The sequence below is a fragment of the Pholis gunnellus genome, assembly GCF_910591455.1.
Source record: "Pholis gunnellus genome assembly, chromosome: 6".
Lineage (NCBI taxonomy): Eukaryota > Metazoa > Chordata > Actinopteri > Perciformes > Pholidae > Pholis > Pholis gunnellus.
In genome coordinates this window covers 27206130-27219570 of record NC_136532.1, presented here as the reverse complement: position 1 = coordinate 27219570, position 13441 = coordinate 27206130, and the positions used below count along the sequence as shown (strand labels likewise).

At 39.9% G+C, this 13441-nt stretch overlaps 1 protein-coding gene across 1 annotated transcript; it reads right to left on the bottom strand.

The window, feature by feature from the left end:
* Positions 1 to 3025: 3025 nt before the first annotated feature.
* ppic (peptidylprolyl isomerase C) lies at positions 3026 to 6317 on the bottom strand. Its single transcript, XM_079161098.1, has 6 exons — positions 6180 to 6317; positions 5430 to 5543; positions 4813 to 4906; positions 4020 to 4087; positions 3777 to 3893; positions 3026 to 3191 (listed from the first exon to the last, which is right to left on the bottom strand). The coding sequence occupies exons 1-6, from the start codon at positions 6282 to 6284 to the stop codon at positions 3063 to 3065; spliced, it is 627 nt and encodes a 208-aa protein (XP_079017224.1). The 5' UTR covers positions 6285 to 6317; the 3' UTR covers positions 3026 to 3062.
* Positions 6318 to 13441: the final 7124 nt, after the last annotated feature.

The following is a 13441-nucleotide window of genomic DNA, read 5'->3' as shown; positions in this document are numbered from 1 at the left end:
AGGAAGAACGCTCTGTGTCTGTGTTTAACATCAGGTTCAGACAGTATTTCGCTCAACTTGCTACATTTTGTCAGTCGTCCGATATGAAACACTTCACGGGATAAAACCAGCGGGTCGGGTCTGATCTGCTGGTATTATTTGGTCTGAACTCGGCTTTAACTCAGTTTAACTACGGTACTGCCCCACATCATGAACGGTGCGTTTACAGTATAATACGTCTACATCAAAGATGGTAAAATGTATAAATATATATGTTTTTCTCTCCATCTTCATCCAGCTTTTGCAGGACAATGAGGACCAGTGAGGGGTGCTCCTTATGGACCTGGACCTGTCCTCCTGTCCGTGAGCCTATAACATACTTCACTTTGACTATAAGTCATTGAAGTGTCTGCACTACAAACACTCGGATACAGTTTGAGTTTGCAGTCATCTACGAGAGAGAATTGAATGTTTGAATTGTTTTAATAGTTCGTCCAGCGGGTATTAGCTTCATTGTTCATTGACACAAATTAATAAAATGATTCTGAGGAATCATTCGCTCCAAACCAGTCGATGGAAACATGTTGTTTTCTGAGAAATGACCACGAGGGTTCATGACCAACAGAGCTCAAAGTACTGAAAGTTTCCCAATTTCAACTCATTCCTGGAGACGTCTGCATTTTCTCTTGTATAACGTGAGATGACTGAGCTTCTGCTTCTTCTTCTTCTTCTTGTTTACTGGCAGATTACAGCCATGCGTAGCCTAAAGCGCTAACTTCTGACCAAACTACGCCGTAGCTGAGTTTATTAGCTCCAAACCAGGTGATGGAAACTTATTGAATTGACATTTCTTCTCTGAGACGTGAACACGACGAGTCAAGTTCGCTGCATCAGAAATGATTTATTATTATTCATGTATTCATCAACTCTTTTTCAACAAAGACAATACAACACAAAATGTGCATAAACATAAGTTTATGGAAACACGGCTAGTGTAACGAACACAGGTTAAACTCGTGCTCGACTCAACAACAGAACAGAGACAAAGTAGCTGAACAGGGTTTTTCAACAGCATATTGTTTATTGCAGAAAACACACACCTGTTGGCACTCTTCTTCTGCTGTTACTATAAACATCATGAAAACAGAACTGATATGTTCGTTACAGAGGTTTTAAAAGCTGCATAAACTTCAGCGACATGAAGGAATATCAGTGATAACGTCTCTAGACTTTAATGCTACCGCGACAGTTCAGTGTCGGAAATCACAACAAGAAATAACAAAGACAAAGATAAAAGATAAAAGTCAGAATCTGGTAACAATACACCACAAAACAAAGCACAACGTTTAAAATCATTACTGAGAGGACGGCTACAGTATTTTTCCTTCTCGTGCAATTTTTGCTGTAGTTTCTGCAAACATGTGGTGCATAATAATGTATCAGAGCATGAGAAGGGAAATCTTCATCTTCAATGATAGAAAGATACAAGAATTATAATAATAAAGTGCAAGAATGGCATTTGACACTTGCTACAGTTGGTCTTTTGCATATGTTTGAAATTGATATTTACGTATTGACAAGATGCATAGAAAGTGTGAACAGATTTAGCAAATAAAGAATGATGCTGCCAATAAGAGATTAAAGAAGAGCTACATCGTTCAGTGTGCAAGTTTCCATAATGTTTCAACACAGTCAGCAGTTCAAGAAATAGTCACGGAAAGCAATATATTGGTTTTTATGTACAGGGACATGTTAAAAACACAAGTTAGGTTGAGGCAACAAAACCGACAGTTAGGTTCAGGCAACTAAACCAAAAGTTAGGTTGAGGCAACTAAACCGACAAAAAAGACTACATATGTCCCTGTAACCAATAGATTGTATTTTGTGACTATTTCAGACCTGGGCTGGATGTTTGTCTTCGTCACAGTTCATTATTTAGTTTGGATGATGCTAACTGGCACCACACATTAGCAAGTATGCTAACGTCGAAAAGCGTTAGCATGAAGCACAGTGAATCGGATGAATTGTGCATATGAGCAGAGCAATGATGAGCATAGAAAATATTATGACATGCAAATGTTTGTGGTTTCCTTTACTATTCATGATGAATTTAACTTTGCTTCTCTTAAGAACTTCAAGCCCAGTTTTAACAACATTTCAATAGAGTGCTGCAGGGATGAGTCCTAAAATCCAGTTCAGCATTTTTACACTTCCTGTTCCCTTGACTCAAAGTCGGTGTGTTTTTGGTTAGAAGTCTGAAATAAAGTCTGTGTTTCACACAAGCTGAAGAGATTTAAACGTTTAGTTCTCTGATATGAATCCCATTGGATTATTTTGTAGGGAACCAGTGAAGCTAACATTCTGTTAGTTACAAAAATACATCAACCCTGTAGCACTCTATTTACCGCATTCATATTTCTTTGACCTGTATTTCCTGTTGTGACTGTCACAACAGGAAAACAACTGTCTGTGAAAGTTCACAGACAGTTGTTTGACATCAATGTGTGATATGTTCTTTTAATAATAAATATTACTTATATTATCTCCGCGTACAGTAAAAATCTAAGAAGAATGTGTTTGTTAGCATGCTAGCATTAGCAAGCCATCTAGATTTGAACATGCTAACGTTTAGCACGTAACATTTAGCCACACAGGTAGCATGTAAACACGTTGGCGTCCATGTTAGTTTGCTAACAGAGCTGAGTTGTTTTGGCTACCGAACAAAATGCCTCCAGAGCAGTATCAAAACCTTTAAATATATTTAAAGCTGCTTAGTCAAATTATCAGTTTTGGTTCAGGCTCTTTGATCAAATGTTTCGAGGTTTCAATCATAATTTCTGATCATTCTTGTGCAGCTTTTTTGTGTTTAGAAAACAATAAACAATGACAAATTTGACAAGCTACATTTTTGCTGAATAAGAAAAAAGAAACTCACGTATATATTTCTTTAAAATGTTATTAACACCGAGCCCTTCTTGCTAGCGTTAGCACGTTAACATGCAAAAGTGATAATGTGAAAAAGTGAGTTTGGCAAACTGGACTTCTGTTTGATCACCAGAATATAATAATATATAATAAACCGTCTACCAGCCCTCCACCTCCACCACGAAGGGCTCTTTGACGGGGATCCGGCCGCTGTTGACGATCACACACTCGGTGTACGGCAGGTTCCTGTCGTTGGTGTCCTGGAGCTCGATGGTGTGAACCACAGGCTGCCAGAGGAGACAAGCAGAAGGTTTTATATTGTAGGGCATCATCTATAACAAGCAGCAATTGGTTGGGGTTTTATTTAGAATCATCCATTATGATGCTGCGTATCAGTTCTGGCTGTGGTGGAAGAAGTGTTCACATCCTTTACTGCAGTAAAAGTACAAATACCACACTGTGAAAGTACTCCACTACAAGTAAAAGTCCTGTACTCAAACTTACTGAAGTAAAGTTAGTTATCACGTTCATGTTAGTCGGTGAGATGTTGGTACTGATTTATGTTAAAATATGTGCAAAAACATCTCAAGATCATGTTTTATCTTTTTGGAAAGACAAAGAAATCCCCTTTAAGAGAGGGCGGGGCTTGATTACACTACTTCCTGTGTGGGCGGAGCCCCTGAACCAGGAAGCGGGCTGACCTCATGTGGATCGTGTGAACAAACTGTACGTTGTATTTGTTTGGTTTAAGAATTCATTCATTCATGAGTTCAGTAACTTTTTAGGTCTTTAGATTCCAGATTTCACATGAACAACTTAGTCAATCTGTTTTTTCCCATCATGCAGCAGATTACTGAAGAGTATCGACCCACCATCCCGTCCAGGATTTTGCCAAAAACCACGTGTTTCCCGTCCAGCCACGGCGCTTTGGCAGCCAGGATGAAGAACTGAGATCCATTGGTGTCGGGACCGGCGTTCGCCATACTCACCTGGTACATGAACACACACACACACACACACACACACACACCAGACAATAAGTCTTCATTTCATACAAAATCATCATGTTATTTATATTCCTAAATATACATAAATATATATAGCATATAGCTCACCCATCCTGCTCCCAAATGCTTCAGTTTGAAGTTTTCATCTGCAAAAGTGGTTCCATAGATGCTGTGACCTGGATGGAGGAAGAATAAGAACATTTGCTTTGTTACGTTCTGTAACTTTTCTTTTTGCATCTTGTCTCGTTGGTCTGTATGAAGTTAAACTACTGCACTGATGTTTATGATGCTAATTAACCCTTTAACACTCACTGATGAGCTGTGTGAACCAGGAGACTGTAGTTCAACACCGCGTTGTGGTTTTATGGTGGTGGTTTAGTTGCCTCAACGTAACTGTTCTTTGGTTTGTTGACTAAACGTAACTGTTGGTTTCGTTGCCTGAACCTAACTTTTAGTGAAGTTGCCTAAACCTTAACCTACGTTTAAGCCCAAACATGATGTTTTTCCTTAAACCTTACTCAGTGGTTTTGTTGCATGAACCTAAGTTCCGTTTTTAACATAATGTCGTCACGAATAAAAAAGTTGCGCCGAGGGACACAAGAAAAAACTTGAGAATCTGTACATGGACGTACACGAAACCAATCGATTGTATTTTGTGACTATTTCACGTCGTGCAGTGAGACTGTTTTGTACAGAAGTTATGTGACAAACAGAGATCTGCTGGATGAAAGACCAGGTTTTATTTGACTCGTCCATCTTTTGTTCCTGGTTCAGGATCACGTAGATTACAAACTGATTTCATGGATTATCTACAAACTACAGTTCCTTCATATCCGTATCGGTACGTGTTTCTGTGGATGTGTTGATGCTTCTGAAGTCGATATACTTTAAAGTGTCTCACCTCCTGTTCCGTCTCCGGCTGTGAAGTCTCCTCCCTGGATCATGAAGTCTTTGATGACTCTGTGGAACTTTGTCCCTTTGTAGCCGTAACCTTTCTGCAGAAACACGAGGAAACACGAGCTCTGAATCAACTCAACCAAAGATTTTAGATTAAGTTAACAAAAAAGATTTACTCTTTATATTTCAAAGGCTTTCAATGTGAAAATATATGTAAATAAATATAATGAATAAATAAGAAATACTCAATCAAACTAAACCAAACTGTATTTAATTTAAAAATAAAATATCCAATATTTAATCATTTGCAACATTGATGCAATAAATGAATGAACGAAAAACTTGTTAAATGGAAACAGCTGCCAGAACTGCTGTGTGTGTGTGTGTGTGTGTGTGTGTGTGTGTGTGTGTGTGTGTGTGTGTGTGTGTGTGTGTGTGTGTGTGTGTGTGTGTGTGTGTGTGTGTGTGTGTGTGTGTGTGTGTGTGTGTGTGTGTGTGTGTGTGTGTGTGTGTGTGTGTGTGTGTGTGTGTGTGTGTGTGTGTGTGTGTGTGTGTGTGTGTGTGCGTGCGTGCGTGCGTGCGTGCGTGCGTGCGTGCGTGCGAGTGTGTGTGTCTACCTACCTCTCCGGTTGCCAGGGAGACAAAGTTATTGACAGTGAGTGGGACGACCTCCCCAAAAAGGCCGACGACGATCCGTCCAACCTCGTGACCCGATACTGTGATGTCAAAGAACACCTGGACACACACACACACACACACACACACACACACACACACAGAGAGAGAAGAAGGCCGTCAACCAATCAGAAGTCTGAAGTGACGACAAACATTTACTTCACTTCAGGGCTTCCATAGACCATGGCGGACTCCGCCTCCCGCTCCCCTATATGTAGATATAAACGCTTCATTCTAAGCACATCACAAACTGTATTAACTGTAATATTTCGGTCTAACTTCACGTTTACAAAGAGTGTAATTTAATCCTGATTTTAATCTTTAATCTGAATTTCTATCATTCAGATGAATAAACTCTGATACCAATGACACCCTTTCAAAATAAGAGCACGTGTTGACAGACCAGGGCTCAGTCATACAATTAGATAATTTTATATAAAAGCATGATGAATTAAAGTAATGTTAATGCAACACGCTCAAGTTCAGTACACCTCACGTGTGTGTGTGTGTGTGTGTGTGTGAGAGAGAGACTGCGGACGCGTCGTCTCAGTTTCTCTGTGCGTGTGTGTGTACGTGCGTGCTCGTCCTCTATGCCAGGCGCGCGCACAGCTACTCGCCATGAGAATATAAAGAGCAGAGGAGCCGCATCTTTTTTTTTTAGATTAATGCAAATAACTGCGGCAGATCATCACCCACCTTCTCGGTGACTCTCGGTCCCGTCCGTGAAGCCGCGCCGGTCACCAGCTGCAGACCGGCGGCAGAGAGGAAGAGCAGCGCGGGGAGGATCGTCCGGAGCTCCATCTTTTAACCGGAGAACAGCCGGGTAGACGGGGCCTAACGGCGAGGAGGAAGAGGAAGAAGAAGAGGAGGAGGAAGAGGAAATTACAGCGAGTCTCAGCTGGGAGGCTGGCCGGGAAACAGCGCTACAAACACGGACACATCACCAGACCACTCCCCCTCTGGGATGGACCCGGATCAACGTACCGCCCACTGAGGAGAGGAGATAAGGAGAGGAGAGGAGATAAAGAGGGGAGAGTAGAAGAGATGAGATGAGAAGGAAAGGAGGAATGGATAGAGGAGTCAAGGAAAGGACAAGAGGGAAGGAGGGGTGGAGACAGGAGCAAGTGATGAGCAAACAAGGGAGGATGAAAGGAAAACAGGATAGAAAGGAGATAAAGGAGGTAACAAGGAGAGAAGACAAGATGAAGAAACGAAGAAAAGAGCAGAAGCCACGAGAGGAGATGGAATAAGGATATAAGAAGAGGAGATGAGGAGACGAAGTGAGATAACAAGGAAAGGAGAGAAAAGGAGAAAAGGGCAAAAGAGATGATGAGAATATAAAAAATAAAAGATGAGAAGAGCTGAATGAAGAAGATTTTTATTTTAGTGTAAATGTTGAACCAAACAGTGATTATCATATTCATCCTTTTTTTAAATTTTTTTATATAAAATAGACAAACAACATAAAGTAACGGAGACGACTCCCCCCATTGATGCTTTGAGTCAGCGGTTTCCAACCTGTGGGGCGAGACCCTCTCAGAGGTCCCATAAATAAACACCGGGGGCTCAAATAAAGGTTATCGGTCCCGTTTGTGTCGACCTTTAACCTCCCGAGCCGACAGAAACAGTAACACGAGTGTGTTTGATCGTTTGTAGGAACAAGCAGAACGTCACACCTGGAGCTCCACACCACAAACATTTGATATCATCACCAGGAAAACAAGTCCACGAAGGGCAAAGGTCTTTAAAAACAGGAGTTTTAATCAGGCGGCAACCTCTGGGTCTGAAACGGGAAGCCAAAGATTCACGTGTTAAAGCTGCATTCTCTCTAGTGTCCACCAGGGGGCGACTCCTCTGGTTGTATAGAAGTCTATGAGAAAATGACTCTACTTCTCTCTTGATTTATTACCTCAGTAAACATTGTAAACATGAGTTTATGGTCTCAATCTCTAGTTTCAAGTCTTCTTCAATACAGCATGATGTTCATTTAGTACATGATGGTCCATTTAGAGTCAAACAGACCATAAAGCAGGGGATGCTTTAGGGGCGGGGCTACACAGTGATTGACAGGTCTCTACGTCACTCCTCCTCAGTCCAGATATGGTCACTTCCTGTTCACTGGTTGCAAAAAGCCAACACGGCGACGGCCATAATCCAAGACGGCGACGACAAAATGGCCAAATTTAAGGCTCCTAAACATCAGTCTAAAAACTAATGAGCGACGTTAAGACGACTACGTCCACTTCTCATATACAGTCTCTGGTTTTAACAATTTTAAATGTGCAGTTTTGCAGCTGCATCCACAGCAGCGCCCCCTGTCTGCTGGAGGAACACATCATGTCATGTTTCTCTCCTTTAGATAAAAAGATCATTTAAAATCTCTGATGTTTCATCTTGATGCACTAAAAACATTAAGAAAAAAGACATGAATTTAGTAAGTGCAATGTATAAAATGAAAAATATATATATATATATTGTTTCTGTTTAGTTTTTTCTCTTTGAAGCAGAACTGGATTTTACAAATACTGAGTCCGAGACCTCCAAAACTCCTGCTCCTACTGATCATATGTAGTATTTTCTTTTCTGCAAGTTTTATATTTATGAAGAGATTCTTTTGTACAAAACTCAACAAATAAAACAGAAATCACAACTTACAAAAACCTCTAGATAATTGTCTCACAACGTTGTCTCTATTTCTCTACAACCTTTAATATTACTATTATTATGAAATTACATCAATTATTAAGCGTTATCATTTAACTGTATTCCCCAACATTAAGGTCTAAATACTGATCTAAAAACATTACGTCATACACTGAGAGAGTACTTTTCAAATCTTAAAGTAGAAAGTTTACATATTTAATTAATAATAATGATCTTTATTTGTTTAGCACCTTTCATACAACAAATGCAGCAAAACATGTTTCCAAATAAAGGAACATAATAAGAGAGGAAGTTAAAATGCAGATGAGATAAAAGATTAAAAAAGTTAGATGAAATAGAAAACATAGATTTTATAACATAAGATGGAAAATAAAACCCAATAAAAAATAATAATAATACAAATAAAGTAAAAAAATACTTTAAAAATCAGTGCCCATAATCGCAGCATTCACATATAAATTAATAAATGCATTAAGTAACTTATATCTAATACGGGATATAAAATCAAAACAGGAGAAAAAACATGAATCCTGCAGCTCCGTGGATTTACATTATTTTCTCTCTTCCTGATCGACAAAACAATTGCGTTTCCCAGCATGCAGCGATCGATACGAGGCTGCAGCGGTTAGTTTAAAACCATAAACACAAGCGTTCCAGCTTTGAAACACTTTAAAGCTCCGCTCGGCTTCGGCTGCAGGAAACAGAGCTTAGAAAAGAGAACAGGAGTCCCTCCTGAATACACGTCTATAGAGATGAATTATAATAGTCAGCCCGCCGTGACCTTAACACACACACACACACACACACACACACACACACACACACACACACACACACACACACACACACACACACACATGGTTATCGGCCTCCTGTCAAAGCGGCCGTCCATTCGTCTTTTCTTCCCGCCATCCGCCGAATTAATTAAGCAGAAATGTAAACGTTTTAATTGAATGTCAAAGCGGGACGTTAACAACATGCTCCTATGTAAATGAAAGTGACACCGCTTTAAACCGCTATATTTATATATATATATATTTATATATATATACACACAAGAGGCTCTCATAGCAAGGTTACAGGGGCGGTGTGTGTGTGTGTGTGTGTGTGTGTGTGTGTGTGTGTGTGTGTGTGTGTGTGTGTGTGTGTGTGTGTGTGTGTGTGTGTGTGTGTGTGTGTGTGTGTGTGTGTGTGTGTGTGTGTGTGTGTGTGTGTGTGAACAGGGGACATGCAGACGTTTTAATTGAATTACCATCAGTTTGTGTGCTAACGAACCCTCATGGATTTAAAGCAACGCGGCCTCATTTAGTGGAAATGAACCCTTTAAAATTCTCCCTTAAAGTCTCCGTTAGTGGATTTTGACCACTATTATATATATATCATGTATATTCAATATAATATATTCATATATGCTGTTTTAAAATAAGCATTCATGAGTGTTTTCTTCAGCTTTTTATTATTGGTTTCATCGGCTTGTTGTCGTGTACTGAAGTAAAGAAACGGCTAAAAGGACCGCCGTGAGAGCAGAAGGCCACTCGGCCATGACGACGTTTCCATGAGTGTAAAATCGTGCGTGTATCCGATTCCAGAGTCAGATCTGCTCCAAATCCAAACGGGTTCCTCCTTAGTTTATGCTGCACCCTTCCACCACGTTTCATGGACATTGACGGTTCAGTATCGCAGCAGCAGGCGGTGAAACAGTCGCCGAATGAGATCTATTGGTTTTGTCTTCACGGACACAAATCGTCAGGTTCTTGTCGTGTCTCTCGGGATGAAGATAACGCCAACGGAAAGTCAATGAGGATCCGTATTCGTGGTGGACACAGAAGTTAAACACATCCACGAGACGAAGCAACGATCGGAGCAAGTGACGCACTTTATACCAACCAACAGGACTGTGTTGGTTTTGTTTCCTCAATCAAACTGTTCTTGGTTTAGTTGCCTAAACCTAACTGTTGTTAGTTGCCTGAACCTAACTGTTGGTTTTGTTGCCTGAACCTAACTTAATTTTTCCTGAAAAGTGTCTGAGCGACACTAAACAAACACGGACAATTTATGTTTCGGTGCATATAAAAGAATAGATCACATTTTGTGACTGTTTCATGAATTGCCGTGAGACTGTGTTGAAATTGGGCCAGAATTTTTTTACATAATCCTGCGGACAAAGCAGGCGGCAACCCCAAGTTCTGAAGAGTGAAATCCATGCTTCATGTGTTAAAGCTGCATTCTCTCTAGTGTCCACCAGGGGGCGACTCCTCTGGTTGTATAGAAGTCTATGAGAAAATGACTCTACTTCTCTCTTGATTTATTACCTCAGTAAACATTGTAAACATGAGTTTATGGTCTCAATCTCTAGTTTCAAGTCTTCTTCAATACAGCATGATGTTCATTTAGTAAATGATGGTCCATTTAGAGTCACACAGACCATAAAGCAGGGGATGCTTTAGGGGCGGGGCTACACAGTGATTGACAGGTCTCTACCAGAGACGTATACGGCGTCTCTACGTCACTCCTCCTCTGTCCAGACATGGTCACTTCCTGTTTACTGGTTGCAAAAATAACACATCTCTGAATGCAGTGTAGTGATTGTAGTGATTGTGATACATTTTGGGTCTCCGCTTGAAAACAAGATCTCAAGCAGTATTATCCCGATAAATAAAAGAGTTTGAATAAATTCAATATAAAACTGCTGTCATAGTAGTTTTAGATATAATAAAGACAACGTACACTTTGTAGGATGGACGGAGGATCAGAAAGAAATTGTGAATCATCAGAATTACTAACATGCGAGTGCTTTACTATCAGCCATCATTTATTTCAGGAACCTAAATATTTTATATCTGCAGGGGAAAAACCAGATGAGGATATTTCAGAGCTGCTCTTGAACGTCTCAAACGAGTCTCCGCTGAACCTGAATGTGTCTCATGACTGTGAAGAAGTGTAATCTCAGATTAAATCCCTCCTCCCTCTCACTAAGCAGCGCTCTGCTAAATGAACCCTTGTTAATATTGTGTGTGTGTTTTTTCTTTTTCCTGCAGCCGTCCAAATAATTAGCTTTTGTTGTAGAAAATGATGAATTTGGGCAGTTAATTTATCGATCGTCCGGCTCCTCCGATGTGCTTTGCTTTAGAAAGCCATTAATCAATGGATGAAAACACCTAATTCTCTCTCCGCTCGCCTTTCACCCGTTTCTCTTTTCTTTTCAGCCACAATACGGAGAATAACTGTAATTATAGACTACTGATGATGATGATGATGAAGTGGAAAAATAATAGTTTATGTACTTTTAGAACAAGTAGGCTCATACGTTTAAAGATAACCGAATAAAAAGCTCAAAATGTAAAAGTGAATACGATAAAAACAGAGAAGTGTCGAATCATATTTACCAGATTTATGAGCGTTACTGATAAACAATCTCTAAATAATAAGATAAAAAGATAAATCTTCATTTTTCAGTCTCCTTCTAACATAACACTTTTCTATTGCTTGTTTAATTGTCCATAAATGCCTTTTATTATAATTTTATTCACCAGTTTAATCAATGTTCACCTTCACATGAGAGTTCAGTGTTTCATTATTATTTCACGTCAGATGAATCTATGAAGATGTTGAGCAAACATTTAACATTTAAGTTCATTTTTTCTCTTCTTAGTTCTTGCAGAGAAATTATATTTCAGAACTTTTGGTCGTTCTCAACAGCTGAAAACCAGAAGTATTTATTAGTAGTTCATTTAAATAATCTGTTAACGAGTGTCTTCGGTTTTACTGCCCCACACATGAAAATGGAAATGGAGAAATATTCCTTTAAATCTAGTGTGAAGTGATTTACGATGAGTTATTGTGACGACTTAACAGCTGATTCCTCAGAGAGAATATTACAAAAATTACCAGAAAAAACTAATTCAAGACTTCTTTAATGCCCAAAACAGAATCTGTTTGGTCCACAATGTTTGCTAAGAGTCAAGAAATGGAAATCTGTTGAAACTCAAAATAAACTTCCCGTCATAAAACCGTAACATTTTATTTTATATTTTTACATTTTTACCAATATACATTTAATATAATAAAAACAAAGTTAAAGAAAGAAACATATTTGTCTAAAGGATGTAATTTACAGTCTTTTAGATTATCTTTCTAAAGGAGCCTGGATTTGAACCCCTGAGAACCCCCCATTGGCTCCCGTCGACCCTGAACTTGTGCCTCGGCCAATCAGACGGCCTGTTGTCGCTCCGCATTCCTCCGCGCTGAAAAAGTCGCTCTAAGCCGACAAGAGTTCACTTTCAGACGCTTATGTTTGTGTTTTTGTTCGTTATCAATCCAGCAGAGGTCCCGAGGAAGACGAATGAGGCTGTCAGGGCGACGCCAGTCATAACAACACACACGCACACTCACACACTCACACACTCACACACGCACTCACACACTCACACACTCACACACGCACTCACACACTCACACACTCACACACACACTCACACACTCACACACACACTCACACACTCACACACACACTCACACACACACATTTACGTTTTCAGGCATTTAGCTGATGTTCTTATCCACAGCAGCTCACAATGACTGATGTACACACACACCTACAGACGCATACACACATACTGTATGCTTATAGTGTGCGTGTGTGTGTGTGTGTGTGTGTGTGTGTGTGTGTGTGTGTGTGTGTGTGTGTGTGTGTGTGTGTGTGTGTGTGTGTGTGTGTGTGTGTGTGTGTGTGTGTGTGTGTTTGGGGGGAGCAGCAGACGGGTGGGAAAGCTCGGGGTCGTGGATAACGAGTCAGACCCAGAAACACAATGAGCTCGGCAGTAATCTGTCTTATCTACACACACACACACACACACACACACTTACACACACACACACACTGAATCGTGCTGAGGTGATCTGACAGCAGGACGGCCACCTCTGAGAGCGGTAATAACAATAATAATGATGAATGTTGTAATGATAATCTGACTGTTATTCAGGAGATGAATGAAAAGAAATAAGAGTCGTTTGTGTAACTGAACCTCTCGTGGTCGTGACAGCGATGGCGTGAACCAGCATTTCACCGAAAAAAGAAATAGTTACTTTTTAAGGACGAAATGAAGTGTTTTAAAATGATACGTTTGTATTGAATCTTTATGGTCAGATACTCGTACATGTTATTACATTACAAGGCTGATCTCATCCAGAGTTTGTGCCGACAAAAAACAATCTTTATTAAACCTAACTAAGTATTTCATCATCTTTACTTAAACCTAACTAAGTATTTCATCATCTTTACTTAAACCTAACTA

Bases quoted from the DNA above. Each gene is read 5' to 3' on its own strand.
- ppic (XM_079161098.1), bottom strand. From the start codon at position 6,284: ATGGAGCTCCGGACGATCCTCCCCGCGCTGCTCTTCCTCTCTGCCGCC. The intron at 4,907-5,429 runs GTAGGTAGACAC...GTGTTTCTGCAG, and splicing joins TCTCCCTGGCAACCGGAGAG to AAAGGTTACGGCTACAAAGG. The intron at 3,192-3,776 runs GTGGGTCGATAC...CTCCTCTGGCAG, and splicing joins GCAAAATCCTGGACGGGATG to CCTGTGGTTCACACCATCGA.